The sequence below is a fragment of the Anas acuta genome, chromosome Z (genome assembly GCF_963932015.1).
Source record: "Anas acuta chromosome Z, bAnaAcu1.1, whole genome shotgun sequence".
In the NCBI taxonomy this organism is placed as follows: Eukaryota; Metazoa; Chordata; class Aves; order Anseriformes; family Anatidae; genus Anas; species Anas acuta.
Window position 1 is genome coordinate 38,420,998 of NC_089017.1, and position 14,227 is coordinate 38,435,224.

Sequence of the window (14,227 nt, forward strand, 5' to 3'; positions counted from 1 at the left end):
ACTTAACCTCGAGATTATGAATCAAAGTTCAAGCTGTTCACATTATAGCTATGGAAAATCATAGAATCATCTAGGTTGGAAAAGACCTTCGAGATGGCCTGACCTTCCAGGTCCCATCATGTCCTTTGGTGCCAGGTCCACATGCCTCTTAAACGCTCCAGGGATGGTGGACTCTACCACTTTCCTGGACAACCTGTTCCAATCTTTGCTACCCTCTCTGTGAAGAAATTCTTCCTAATATCTAATCTAAACCTCCCTTGGAGCAACTTGAGACCATTTCCATGACAGGATTATCATTCCTCACCTGAGAAAAGAACTGACATGCTGCTTGTTACAACCTTTCACTACCTTTCAGGTAGTTGTAGAGAGAGCTGAGGTCTCCCCTCAGCCTTCTTTTCTCCAAACTATAAAACTCATGTGCTCTCAGTCACTCCTCATATGTCTTGTTTTCTAGATCCTTCACCAGCTTTGTTGTTCTACTCTATATGCACTCCAGCACCTCAACATCTTTCATATAGCAAGGGACCAAAAACTGCCCTTCTTGTAGGTTAGTCACATTTGCTAATTTCCAGTCAACTGCATCCATCATGGTTAGCTAAGACTGCTGGTAAATTACTGAAATCTCCATCCAATAAAGGACGGAGATTCTCCTAATCTTCCTTTCAATGTTCTTGTATTTATAAAAGCACTTTTTATTGTCTTTTGCTGCACTATACAAATTGAGTTCCAGTTGGACTTTGGCCCTTCCAATTTTCTCCCTGCACAATTAGGCAACAAGCTCTATAGTCGTCCACTCCTTCCAGAGTTCATGAACTCTTTTCCTTGCTGAGTTCCTGAAGAAGCCAGGCTGATCTTTAAAGAAAAAGGTCCTGCCTTCCTGGCCTCCTTTGCCTTTCAGAACCACTCCCAAGACAGGTTTCTAAATAGACAAAATGCTGCCTTCTGGAAATCCAAGGCAGCAGTTCTGCTAATGACCTTCCTTACTTTACCGAAGATCAAAAACCCTATCATTTCATAATTGTTGTGATCAAGACTGCTTCCAACCATCACATCACCCACAAGTCCTTCCCAGTTTGCATCTCCTTAGAAAACACAAGCTGTTTGGATATTTTAGGTTGCACATATTTCTAATTGCCACATGGCGGCAGTGGAGCTACACAGAATAAATTATCACATAATTCTTTGAATTTTATTTTAGGAATTTTTAAAAGGTTATATAATACAGTGGATGTTGCTCATGTAAATTAATTGTGTATTAGGGGTAAATGCCTCATAACTACATGTTTTTAAAACAGGAACTTTGCTTTTTTCCATATATATGAGTATTTCTCAGGGTAATTTTGCTATTTTTGCTTATTTTCTTGACCCAATTCTATTATTTCCCACACTCAAATGATTTTTTTTCCATTGACTAATTATAAATGCACAGAAGTATATTTTCTATATATTTGCTACAAGGTGTTGAACAGAAAAAGCACACAATGCTATTTGAAAAAAATTAAGCGCTCTGCTAACAGTAAATTCTCAAGCTGTATTAGCATACAAATGATGTTTAAAGCTATCAAAATATTTTGATATACACAGATGAACTAAAAGCGATCATTCCAAATAAGTCTGGTTATGCTATGAAGTCACTGTGTGCACAGAATAAGACTAGGAAGTTATTTGAAAGGCATATTCCAAATGCATGCCAAGTGAAAAAGGTATGAATGTCAAACTTACCCTATAACCAGGGTCTTCCATGAGGTCACAAGAGGCAGCATTAACATTTGTGTGCCACATTGTCTCTTTGATGCTGCAGCCATACATAAATACATTCTTTTTACGTGAGTGGCCATGATAATCGCAGTAAACCTACAATTAACCATATACCAAAATAAAGCCAAGGCACATAAATTTTAAAAATCTTCATTTATCCTTCTATTGCATTTATATTTTCACTGTTGAAAGTTCCAAAAAAATATCAAATGAAACTCTCTATATGATAAACTTTTGCATTATGAAGAAAAGGCAGGATTCTTCTATGGAAGGATTTAACCCTCCACCCTAACAATAAAAACAAATTCGGACTTAGAAATCTGCAAAAGCTCATTTCACCAAGTCAAATTTTTAAGTGTGATACGTTGTAAGACCTTATGTAAATGTTTTTTTATAGAACAGCTAAGTTTCAGCTTAAGAATTGTCTAAGTTAACAGCTTCAGAATTGTTTATACAGACATACTCACCAGTGGTAAACGTTTAATAGCAGCCAAATATTGCAGTAAGCCTTTAGCATGGTAAATGGTGGGATGCAGATCTGGATTTGGATTTTGCCACTGTCTGTTTAAGTCTTCTCCACTTAAAGAGCAACGGTGGCTATTGCAGGGGAAGAAGGAAAAACACATGATAATATGTTTGTATTAGCTGAATACTTTTAAATAAGCTTCCCCCCTAACCTCAAGTTTTAGTCGTTACCACTGCTTCTTTGGAACAGCTTGGTAAGAAATAAACTTCAGTTTTATAACACTGTGATTAATAGAAATGTATAGAAATATTTGAGCTTTTATTTTTAAGCCATGTTACAGAAAACATAAAAATAAATCAGAAGTGGCTTCTCATATTAATTTAATTGTAATCTTGCATATGTGCTGTTGAAACTGAAAGCTTGTGATTTTATTTAAATGCTAATTCAAAATCAGTAACTTCAAACATATGGTATCTTTACAGTTTTGGTGTGTTGACTTCTGTAACAAATACTAATGTCAACCAGAAATCTAAGATTTCAACGTGAAGTCATCAGGAGACAGCCAGCTATTAGGAAAATAAAGAAACAAAAATCATCTCTGTATTCAGCAAACTTTCAGCAAGAACTGTTTAGGTTGCAGAAATTCACATTTGTACACTCATTTTCAATACATTTCTTTTTTAATTGTCTGATTGGACAGATTTGTTAACTGTCTTAAATTGTGTTAAACTTTCACTTATAGTTTGAATGATTTAATTCCAGGTTTTCAGGTCATATGTATTTTTATGTATATAAAGAGAGGGTTCTACTCAAATCTATCATTGGTTTGAATGTGTTTGTTTTATTGCTGTTTTTTAGGAAAAACTTCTAAAATACTACTCATAACTAGGTAAGAAAGAAGTACAGATTCACCATACTGGAATTTCCATTTTATGAGAACTCCCTGTAACCTGCTGAATACTTATTGATTGCAGTGTCAAAGAATTCTGAAATATTCCTTGGATTTAGTAAGAAAAGTAGTAGTAAATGAAAGTATTGCCATTAAGCTATCATAAATTCAGGATACTCTCTTACTGACCTAATACAGTTCTCCCCTTTAATAACACCTGATAACACAGCCACTTCCATAACATCCTTCTAAAAACCACAGGAAAAAAAAAAGAAGGAAGAACTATATAAAAAGCTGTATCAGATATAAGAACTTACTATTCATGATAAATATGAACTTCTCTTACTTTTTCTAGAAGCAGCTGTGGTATCATATACCATTCTATACCTATCCAAGACTGCGAACAGTAGTATTTTCTAGTAGTTCAGAGAGACAATTAAAATGACATCAAATCAACCATAAAAAATGAATATATATTTATAAAGTTTGAATTCCTGAAACAACTGCACCTACCTTGGAAAGCCAAAAAATTGAGAACTAAGGTCTAGTAATTTCCTAAGTAATTTTCTTCATACTAAATACTTCTTTTGTTAAATATGTTTATGTTTTGGGATTAGTTTAGATTTATTATTTTTTTTTAATAACAGATTCAAAGACTTTGTATTATAGGTCAAATATATGTAAGTAAACTTATGCTTACTTTCCATTGATGACACCATCCGGATTGAGCATGGGAATAATTTTGAAAATATAAGATTCTCGTAAACTTTGGGCATTTGGGTTATTGCTCATAAGATATTCCAGTGTTCCCTTCATAACCCAGCTTGCATTAGTCTCTCCAGGATGTACACGAGCAGATAGAAAAATATAAGGACGATTCCCTAAAAAGAAGCATGCACAAAAGTTGCAAAATAAGACTCAAGCTAATTAAGCAGTCTGTTAATTGAAGAGAGGAAAAGACAGCCTCACTTATTACAAACCACAATAGATTATTTGGGAGTTATTTTTCAGTATATTCACATAAATGGGGAATTCTTGATACAGCTTGCCAGAATATTGTTACAAGGACTGCTAATTACAGAATTCTCACAATTGAGCTTTAAATTCAATCCAAGACACATAAGCATAACCAGCTTGAGCTGGTGATTATGATCTGACAAGTTTGATGGTTTTTTGTTTTTTTTTTTTGCAATAGACAAAACTGGTGGCAGGGAAGAATAAAATAGAATGCTGTTATGACCAAAGTGCAGTTCAAATCACAGTAGCTTACACATGACTCTATCTTTAGCTCTGGGAAAGATTTTTTTTTGACAAGCAAATATGCTGAACTTTTGGAGACAAAAAAGGAACTCGGAACTCAGGTACCCCTTTCCAAGGTGTGTTGTCTGCAAAATGCTACATGCAAAAATATCTAGCAACTTACTTAATATTTGAAAGAAAAAAAAGTAACTTATAAATATCCTTGACTACCACAAGTATTTTTAAATACAAAACAAATCCTGAATATGAACAACCTTCTCATCTAATGAGATTCATTAATCTTACTCTATTTACATTGCTACTTTTACAATGCACAGTGGTTAATACTATTTTTTTTCATAAAGAGATGTTTTTCCATTCTTTTCAGTTGATGAGAAAGAAAAAATCATACTTACTAAACTGACAGATATGTTCATAGTAATTTGACTCTGGCATGGCTGTAATAGTGACTAAGGGACAACTGTTGCCAGCCAGGGTCTCACAGAGAACATCTTGTCGAAAATATATCTGTTGAGGGTTGTGCATAGATTCCAACTTCTGAAGATGCATCTTCATCCCCAAAATAATGAAAAAAATACATATCAAATGTTTTGCAATCATTTATGACAGCTTATTCCACGTGTCCTGTTTAACCCCTCTTTCTTTTTGTCATTCTAAACAGTATTAAAGCTTCCATGGTAATTTTGACCATTAAATACCATTCTCTGTATTTCTAACAAACTGAGTGCTTTTCTTTATATAGCCTGCTGTTACAACTGCTTTGAGGCAAATGAAGGAACAAAGAGTAGATTTCTTCCTTTTCTACCAAATGAAACCATAAGGGTACGTGGAAAGTGAGCACCTGTGATTCACTAAGGTTACCTGATCAGGGACCTTTTCAGTGCAGAAGATAACAAGTAAAGGGGGAAAGCAATAAACAGGAACAAAAGAGAGACAAAGCTGGTAAACAAGATATAATAGAAACAATGGCTAAGATCAAATGTCTCCAGGCATTAGGCTGATGGGCCTGGAAAAATACGGGCAAAACTTTGGAGAAAGCTAGTTGGACTAGCCAGCGAGTTTGAGGACCCAGGTCCAGGCAGGGTTACCAAGCAGACAGTCATGCTGGTCTTTGGGAGGGACCACGAGGCAGAGTGCCTGCCAGATGAGCGTGTGCACCCATGTGCCAGTAAGCATCCATCTGGACTAGCCTGCAAGCAGAAGGCCTCTACAGCAGGTAAGAGGGGTGAGGATCAGGCAGGGGATTGCATGCACAGATGGGCCATAGCAGCACCCCACGATGTGTGCATGCTTGTGAATCCAGGGGAGGGGGATGCTCTCACTAGGATCAGCAGTCTTTACCAGCTGGAGAGAAGGAAAGAGACTTGAAACTAGGTTTAAAGTAAGTATTGGAAATGTTAAATGAGGGCTTTTGAAGGCAGCACCTTGTCTGTGCCAGTCTGTGTAGCTGTGACACTGGGAGGTGGGGAGGTGGGTGTCAGTCTGTCTCTATCTAGGTTACTGCTACTACCGACTGAACCTGCAAACAGGGAAGCAGCAGCCACATCCATCAACCTGGGACAGAGACCTCTGAGTCCCTCAGCTGGGCTCCAGCACCTGGTTAGGCAGAAACCCCAAGCCTCAAAGCTGTTGGAGGCAGCAGCTGCTTATATACTGCCATCAGGGAGAGAAGACTCCTTTGTAAAAAGCTTTGCTCAATGCAGTTTCATACTAGCCACTGAATCCCCAAGCGTATTTTTAATACTATGACAAAAACAACCACTTGAAATTCCAACCAAGTTTTGCTTGGTACTTTACAATACCCCTTTCAGATAATTCATTATCCTGAAAATGTCCCTGATTATCTTACGTAATTGTAACTTGGATAGATCTGTTATGAAAAGGTATACATACATCATCAGGATATGAGTCATTTGACTCAAAATAAATAAATAAATAAAATTCAATTAGTAGTTTTCCAGACAATTATGAATTGTGATTCTCAGAAAAAACTTTTAGCCTGAAAGGAAGCATTTATTTTTCCAGTTACTGTTTTTTATAACAACCTACACATCACCATTCTAAGTACTAATGTTTTATAATCCTCAATTTCAAGCAGCGTTTTGAACTCCACAGAAAGAAGTAAAAAGAAATCAATCACGAATGCTTCTGTATCACATTCTCTAAATGCGTAAATATTGATCTTTGTAATGGATTGTAATCTTCTCACCTTTAAAGTTGAGTATGTATATGGATAATGGTAAGCAAAGTAGCAGACATCATCTTTATGTTGAAAAGTCACTGTGAATGTAATCGTGTAGTAAGATTTTCCTTTCTGACCCCCAGCAGCAATCGAACTTCTTGAAAAATGATTCCTAAGAGTAAAGTGAAGTGAATAGACATACTAGAATACTTTTCAGTATCGTTGATTATTTCTGAACCACATTATAAGAGCAAGAAAATTTTTAGGGATGTATTCTCTTCCCTGTTCATCCAGGTTAAATCCACTCTTCCCCACCATCTGTAAGATACTTCATCACAGTAGGGATACACATGCATGCACATCAGGAAGATGTGAGTACACAAACAAACAAAAAAAGGAAGTAAACAACTGTTGACCAGAAGGGTAACACAAGGATATGCTGTTACCTTCTCATCCTGTGTTTTACGATTGCTCTACAATGATTGCATGATTAAATAGAAAACAACAGACTAAATACGAACACCACCTCATCAATATTACTGGAAATCACTATTAACATTTCAGTAAACAGGTATTTGCACATTCCATAAAAAGGTTCTCCAGCAATATGTAATGAAAGATGAACTACATTTGCTGTGTGCTAATAAAAAAAAAAAAGCACCCTATATGTTGGTCACTTGTGTCATTCTCTACAGCTGAAGAAGAAAAATGTGTTCAAAACCAAACCACTAAAATGTAATTATTAAGAGTTAGAACCAAACATTTTTCCTTAAAAATTCTACTTACACTAATCTTCAGTAAAAGCTTTGGTGTACGCTTGACAGGTGTACTTACTTATAGTAACAAATATCTGTCCCAACACGAGTCCATGATGGTCGAGAATTTAATGCTTCCTGAACAGAATACATAAGGGGCTGCATGCCTTCAAGGAAAAAATGCATCTCATTTTAATGCTTAACCTTAAACGTCACAATCTTATAAGTAATGGACCACATCAACATTTTTCTGTGAGTCTCCAAACTAGCTATGCTCATTTACTATCAAAGAGTACACTTGTATAAATATCTGAATATTATACATTCTTTTTCAATCAGGTCACAAAAGACTGTCCTTCCTCCTTGTTTTCAGAAAACAGCGAATTAAAAAAATCAGATCTACACAAAGTGAAAACAAAATGTGTAAGTGAAAGCTGTGGTTAGCACAAATAATCATCCATGAAAATCCAGGGTTCTACTCAATCCAACTCATCTATATAAAAAGGCTTCAAAAAGTGTTTTTTTTAAAAAAAAAAAAAAACAAAAGAAAAAGACTATCATCCATTCACATGGATAGCTGTAAAAGTAACTGATGTTTCAGAACAGTATTTTTTTTTACAGTAACAGTTTATGTTTTTGGAAAAATATAGTTAAGTTGAATACTTCATATCAAGTTGGAATGGAAAATTATATATCTTAATTGAACAGTATTTGCTACTTAGGTAATTAGTTAAATATATTGACTGGTTTGATCAATATACTTAAAAAAAAGTAACTACTAAGTGTTTGAAACATATGAATGAAGATCTAAGGTAACTGGTAAAAACAGAATTTAAAAGCATTTTACTCCTGGTTAAACTACTTGGGTATTCCTGGATTCTACCAATGTGAATTATAAGTTTTATAAATTATGACAAAGACTAATACGATGTTACTCTATCCCAAGTGTCTGAGGATGAGTGGGAGAAGGGATTTTCTCTTTCTCCTCTTCAAATGACCAAAAGGAAGAATTCTAGAATATCCATCAGAAAAAAAAAAAAAAAAAAAAAAGAAAAAGGTTTTACACTGAATGCCTGAATTCCAGACAAATAGAATAAAGGTGTATCAGGTAAGCCAATATTTTTGGATGAGGCACAGCCATGAAACAGTAATAGGTAGAGACTACAGGGGTCATTTACAAAGTACAGAAGTTCAGAGGAGACTTCAGATTCCTTCTCAAACACAATGCACCTCTCTTCCTATCAGTAAAACAAAGCTGTCTGAGAAGGTGTCCACCTACTTTCACTTCTGAAAATACACCTTTGTTCAGAAAGGGATTAAAGACACTAGCTGCCATTCTCCTCCACCTGTGCAGGTCAACAGGCTTTGGTGGTGTCATCCCCACAACAGTCTTAACACAAATTTTAGCTGCAGCCACCAGTAACATTCTTCATCCAGAAACGTGGCTTCACTCACAACACAAAATTTTAAGAACTGACAGCCAATGTTTTAAGATTATTTTTTTTCTTTTTACTGAAGCTTGTCAAAACATTCTCTAATAATGCTATTTTAAAAATCTGATCTGTAAGAAAACACAACTATGCCAGTCCCCAGGAGGCTTAAGAGGGGAGAGGAAAGGAAGCAGCTTAGTTGTCTAGTACAGAACTTTTTCTACATATTTCTTCTCAAAGCATGGGAAATATATCTTACCGTAGTTAAACTGACTGTTTGACTTTTCACAGTTGATGATGTTAAACCGGTAACCAATGCCTGTTTTCATTCCACTGACTTCAAAGTAAAACCATTGATGATAATGATTGCTATTTATATCTGAGTTCAGAATTAGATCGTACTCGTTTCTGAAGATTAACAAAAACAAATTAATCTTTTTTTAAAAAATCAGAAATGAAAAGCCTTGCATGTAAAAAGAAAAGCTGAAATATCTTACTTTCTGATTTGAATAACTTTGCGTAGGTTTCCAGATTCGAACTTGGAATTAAACTTCAAAACATCTGCTTCCTCTGGCACTGACCAACTAAGGGTACAAAAGAAAAAAAAAAAGGGGCCAATAAGTAAAACAGATTTGACTGAAACAAACTCATTAGGTTAATTTTAGCCCATATTTGTTAACTCAGAAATTATTTTGAACATTTCCACAAATATATCTTGAATAGCAGAAACAACATTACATTAAAATAAACTTTTAGTGAAGTCTATCATAACGCTGCTGCTTTTAAAATTCCAGATCATATAATGGAGAAAGAGAATAGGCTTAGACTATCATTTGAGTATTGTTTTCAGTGGGGTAAAAACTTACCTGGAATTATCAAGATCATATACAACTCTGTCTATAATGTCATTTTGATGAATTAGTCTTTCAATATCTTGTGAGATTTTTGTCCTAAAATAAAAGAAGAATGACCATTTAAATTGTTGCATACTGTTTCCAATTACAAAAGAGAAATTACCTCATACAACAAAGAAAACTAACATTAACATGAAGACAGGGGACAGATTTTCAAAGAGACCTCAGCCTCATCCCCACTTATGTGCACGAATTATAGGTGCACTTCATTTTAAACACCTGCATTCACAGCTGACTGATTTCAATATCTGTATGTGAGGGAACTGAGTTTTCATGCACACAACCCACTGGGTTTTATCTTATGTAAATAAAAAAAAAAGTACCATTTCATAATGTATAGTAGTAGCAGGAATTACTCAAACATTACTTATGTTAATGCTTTAATCTAGGACAGCACTTCATAGTATTAGTAACTCACTTGAGTCCTATCATAACTAAAATTAAAGAGTTTTAGAGAGTAGGTCGTGCAGTGAGTGTGTTAGTGCACTAGCTTTTCACCTCTGGAGATCTACGTTCATTTATCGACTAGGTAACAAATAAGAATGAATTTGGTGATGTCAGCCAAATGCCAGGTGTATGCTTATCCAGATCATAAAACCATTGCACAACTGGCAGTATCTAGGTCCTGGTTTGGAAAAGTAAGTATGTTTTGCAGTTCAAGAATGAAATATAGTGGCAGAGCTGTGTGGAAAAGCTTGCACAGCACCTGCAATAAGAAGAAACGGAGGCTGATTAACAGTGAAGAATACAGGAACAGAGTTGTAAAGAACGTTCAGGCTGGAAACTGTCCATTTAATTAAGATAAATATTGTTGACAAATGAGGAAAAGAAGGTAAACACAGAACTTTAGGACCTCATTAAATTAAGAGCAACTGAAAAGTAAGCAAGTCACAAGCCCACCATACTGACAGAACTGTAAAAATGCTGACTCACCACCACCTATTTCACCAAGTTCAGTTCAGGGCAGAACTACAGATTTTTGATCTTATACAAATCATTAGCTCTCAGCGTGCTTCAGTTTCAAAGGATCATAATACTTTCTACTATCACAAGAGTTGTGCCAGAGTAAAATCCATTACTAAATAGCAGATATTGAAAATACCAAAAAGAACAAACAAATGGTATTCAAGATGCACACTAAAAGGCAAAGTTGTAGTGTATTTTCAGGTACTAAAAAAAAATTGAGAGATAGGAGAATCTATTTTAAGATAATTAAAAAAAAAAAAAAAAAAAAAACACAAAAAATACTGTTGACACAAAACTCTGTGTTTATAGTCCATTTTTTGTGGATCCTGATTTACCTAATGATCACTTCTAATAGACAGAGGATTAGAAAATATTAAAGTGTACAGAAAAAAAAAATTAAAAAAAAAGGAATAGAAAGAAGTCAGTATTGAATCCCTAATTCACAGAGAATTGAATTAAGTAATATTTTTCTTTTCTTAATAGTAGAAAAATAAAGAAGACTTCTGTTATTATCAGATGGCATTAAGGCAACGGATTAAGGCAACACATTGTTTTCCAAAAAAGACGTAGCTGACAAGCAGTAACTACCTGCAAACAGTGAAGAGAACATAAATCCCACTGAATGCCAAAAGAATTTGGACACTAATTTACAAAAGACTTAAAAGCTTCCCCATGTCCTCTACCAAACTCATTTTCAACACCTTTCTGCAAATTTAAAATTCCTAAAAAGATTAAGCCCTCTTCAAACATGTTCCTTTCTCAGAAATTTGTTACATTGCAATAACAATACCAAGTCCTTCCCAGAAAACTGAGTTCTTAGAACAGCGAATCTTAGAAAGATTACATGAGATTTTTGATTCAAGCTTAGCATTGGAAGGTGAAATTTCATACTTGTTTCACAGATGAGCTGAAGTGTATTTCCAGCATAGATAGTATACCCCAACAAAAATAAAGCAGTTTGAAGCTAAAACAAATATCATCTAGAATTACCTTCACAGTTTAGAAATCTGCTTTATGTACAACCTCACAAGTAGGTTTATTTGTCAAAAGGCAGAGTTTAATACGGTGCTTTATTTCTAAGAAGAATGAGCAATGGAATGACAAATTTTATTTGTTTTTAGAGACTTCATTCGACATACAATGTTGCTCAGGAAAATTCAGAATGATTAAGTACTGCAAAACCCTACATGAAGATCTGCATGATTTTCTTAAAATGCAGTTCTTAATCTTGCATCAGAAATCAACACATCTGCAGATAAACTGAATCTACCTTAAAAATAAGCATATAGGGAAGGTCATTCTCTAACACTAGTTAGCTTTCTAGTAATAGTACATATATTATGCCATTAGTGTTTTAATATTTGTTCATTTCATCAGAAAGACCACCTTTTTATGACAGGTCTGAGAATCAGCTGAAATATTTCAATTCTACTGCCTAGTTTTAAAGACACTTAATCTCTTTATCATCGTAATCAATAACTAAATGTAAATATGAACAATCTCATGAAAGTGGTTAAATTTATGGGTATGACACTGACAGCATTCAAACAATAATTAAGCAAGTGACAAGATCTACTACCACTACTTCTTGCAAAAACTTATGTCTTTACAGTAGCTTAATTTTACTCATGAGCCAGCTCTTCATACTATCTCTGCAAATGACTACCAGTGACATTCAATATCTTTTAATAATGAAAATCTCAGCAAACAAATAATTGTTATGTTGACATGCTTATTCTGAGTAATTTTGCAGATCTAACACAGACTACATCCTTAGCAGTTGTTCTGTTACATTGCAAACATTAAAACCAAATACTTAAAAAGTATTATTTTAATTTTTTCCCCACTGCATTTTGCTGAAAGATAGCTTTGGTAGCACAGAAATGTGAAAAAGTGAAGTACCTTTCAACTATCAACTATTAATATTTGATGAAACCTAAAGGGAACATTCAGGTATCTTAACTGAAAAAATACTAATGCTGAACACATGAGCAGTCTAGCACCTAGTCCCTTCAGTGCTTTTACAGTTCCTCTAATACAAACAGAAGGAATTCCATTCATGTACACCAGAATTTGTACTTATTTGTGCAAATTTGCACTTATTTACAGACAACACAGAGAAGCACACAATAAAAAGCATCAAGAGGAAATACTGTTGATACACCCTTATGTCCACAAGCTCTCAGACTTCTCATTTTTTTGACAGATAAAATACACTGCAACTCATTGTTTAAGTAAAATATTCTGTAGTTGAACAGTTAAGTTAGAAAGCATCACATCTCTAGCTTTTTTCTTCTGATTTATGAAGTGTTAAAGCATTGTGGAGCTTTTTGTTTATGTTGTTGGGTTTTGGTTTGGTTTGTTTTAAATAAAAACCAAAAGATATACATGGGGGGGATGACAGGGACAGAAATTAAGACTACAAAGTAAATTAGTATTTAGAAATTGGAATTACTGAATGAGAATTTGCAAAGATTCCGATTCTCTTCTTATTTAGGGCTTCGCATTGATTAATGCCTACTCACTTACCTTCAGATTGTTTTTCAATTAAAGCAGTTTTAGATGCCAAGGTAAAAATTGTATAGGCTAAGATTAACAGGCATGTAAAATATTACTATTCAATGGAGACAATAAGAACAAAAGGCATACAGTAACTCACCTCTGCACTCCGTAAGGCCTTTCCAGAATAGGCTCTTTAAATGGAGGTGGAATATGGCCAAAATAATCTGGATAGGCCACTTCTGAATATTCAGGAATAGATTTTGTGTTTTTCACCATTTCAATATAGAGATCACAGTCGTGAACTGGCGATACATCAGAAACTTCAAGCACCACTTGTTCCCCTGATGAACTAGATCTGGAATCCTCCTCCTCCGAATCCACTCCAGTGCAACAGAGTTTTCCCAGGTGGACAGATGACCCTTCAAAAAGACTACCTCCACAAGGTGAAACATGTTCACAAGTTTTACTACATGCAAGTGGGGTAAGGCTAGCTTTGTTTTCCTTCTTTATTACACACCCTGCATAATACTGATCACTTTTTGTACTGTTCTGCAAGCTGATTCTGTCCAAGCCTTTGACAATTTCTTGGCTGAGACACTGGCATGATGGAAGCAGCTTCCTTTGATCATTTTGCTGAAGTAAACTACTGTCTTTGATACTATCTTTCTTTGGTAGTTCCAAAAAGGCTGGCCTCCTATTGCATTCTTCTGTCAATAAAGAATTACTCTCCTTCAAAGAAATTCCTTTAACTGAGAGGTTTGCTTCAGCAGAGACCTCCTCTCCTGCTGTAGGAACAACAATAGGTCCACCCAGATTTGCATCAGGTACAAAAGGCTTTGGTTCCTTGGAGACTAGGTCACATTCCTTAAAATATAAAATATAAAAAAAAAAAAAAAAAAAAAACATAAAAACAATAAACAAGTAGTTTATCAAGAAAAAATTATCAAGTCATACCATTCTACTCTCAATATTAAACCAACACACGATATTAAACTAAACAACTCACTAAACACCAACTCTATGTGTACCTCTAGAACTGCAAACTGTGTCCCCTCTTTTTTTTTTTTTTTTCTGGAGTAGCTATCCACTCAAAACAAAAGCATCA

The 14,227-nt window shown here is 34.8% G+C and overlaps 1 protein-coding gene across 11 annotated transcripts in view; it reads right to left on the bottom strand.

Annotated features, from left to right (window-relative positions):
• AGTPBP1 (ATP/GTP binding carboxypeptidase 1) overlaps nt 1-14,227 on the bottom strand; it is a 65,616-nt gene that overhangs the window by 20,458 nt on the left and 30,931 nt on the right. For all 11 annotated transcript variants that reach the window (XR_011091368.1, XR_011091367.1, XM_068667582.1 and 8 more), the window contains 10 exons: nt 13,280-13,986; nt 9,607-9,690; nt 9,238-9,324; nt 9,000-9,148; nt 7,390-7,477; nt 6,583-6,727; nt 4,769-4,922; nt 3,814-3,994; nt 2,226-2,355; nt 1,723-1,854 (listed from right to left, as the gene is read on the bottom strand). Coding sequence is in view for 9 of the 11 variants with exons in the window: in XM_068667582.1 (XP_068523683.1) it covers nt 1,723-1,854; nt 2,226-2,355; nt 3,814-3,994; nt 4,769-4,922; nt 6,583-6,727; nt 7,390-7,477; nt 9,000-9,148; nt 9,238-9,324; nt 9,607-9,690; nt 13,280-13,986 (1,857 nt within the window). In the remaining 2 variants the exon portion in view is untranslated. The remainder of the gene's footprint in view (nt 1-1,722; nt 1,855-2,225; nt 2,356-3,813; nt 3,995-4,768; nt 4,923-6,582; nt 6,728-7,389; nt 7,478-8,999; nt 9,149-9,237; nt 9,325-9,606; nt 9,691-13,279; nt 13,987-14,227) is intronic.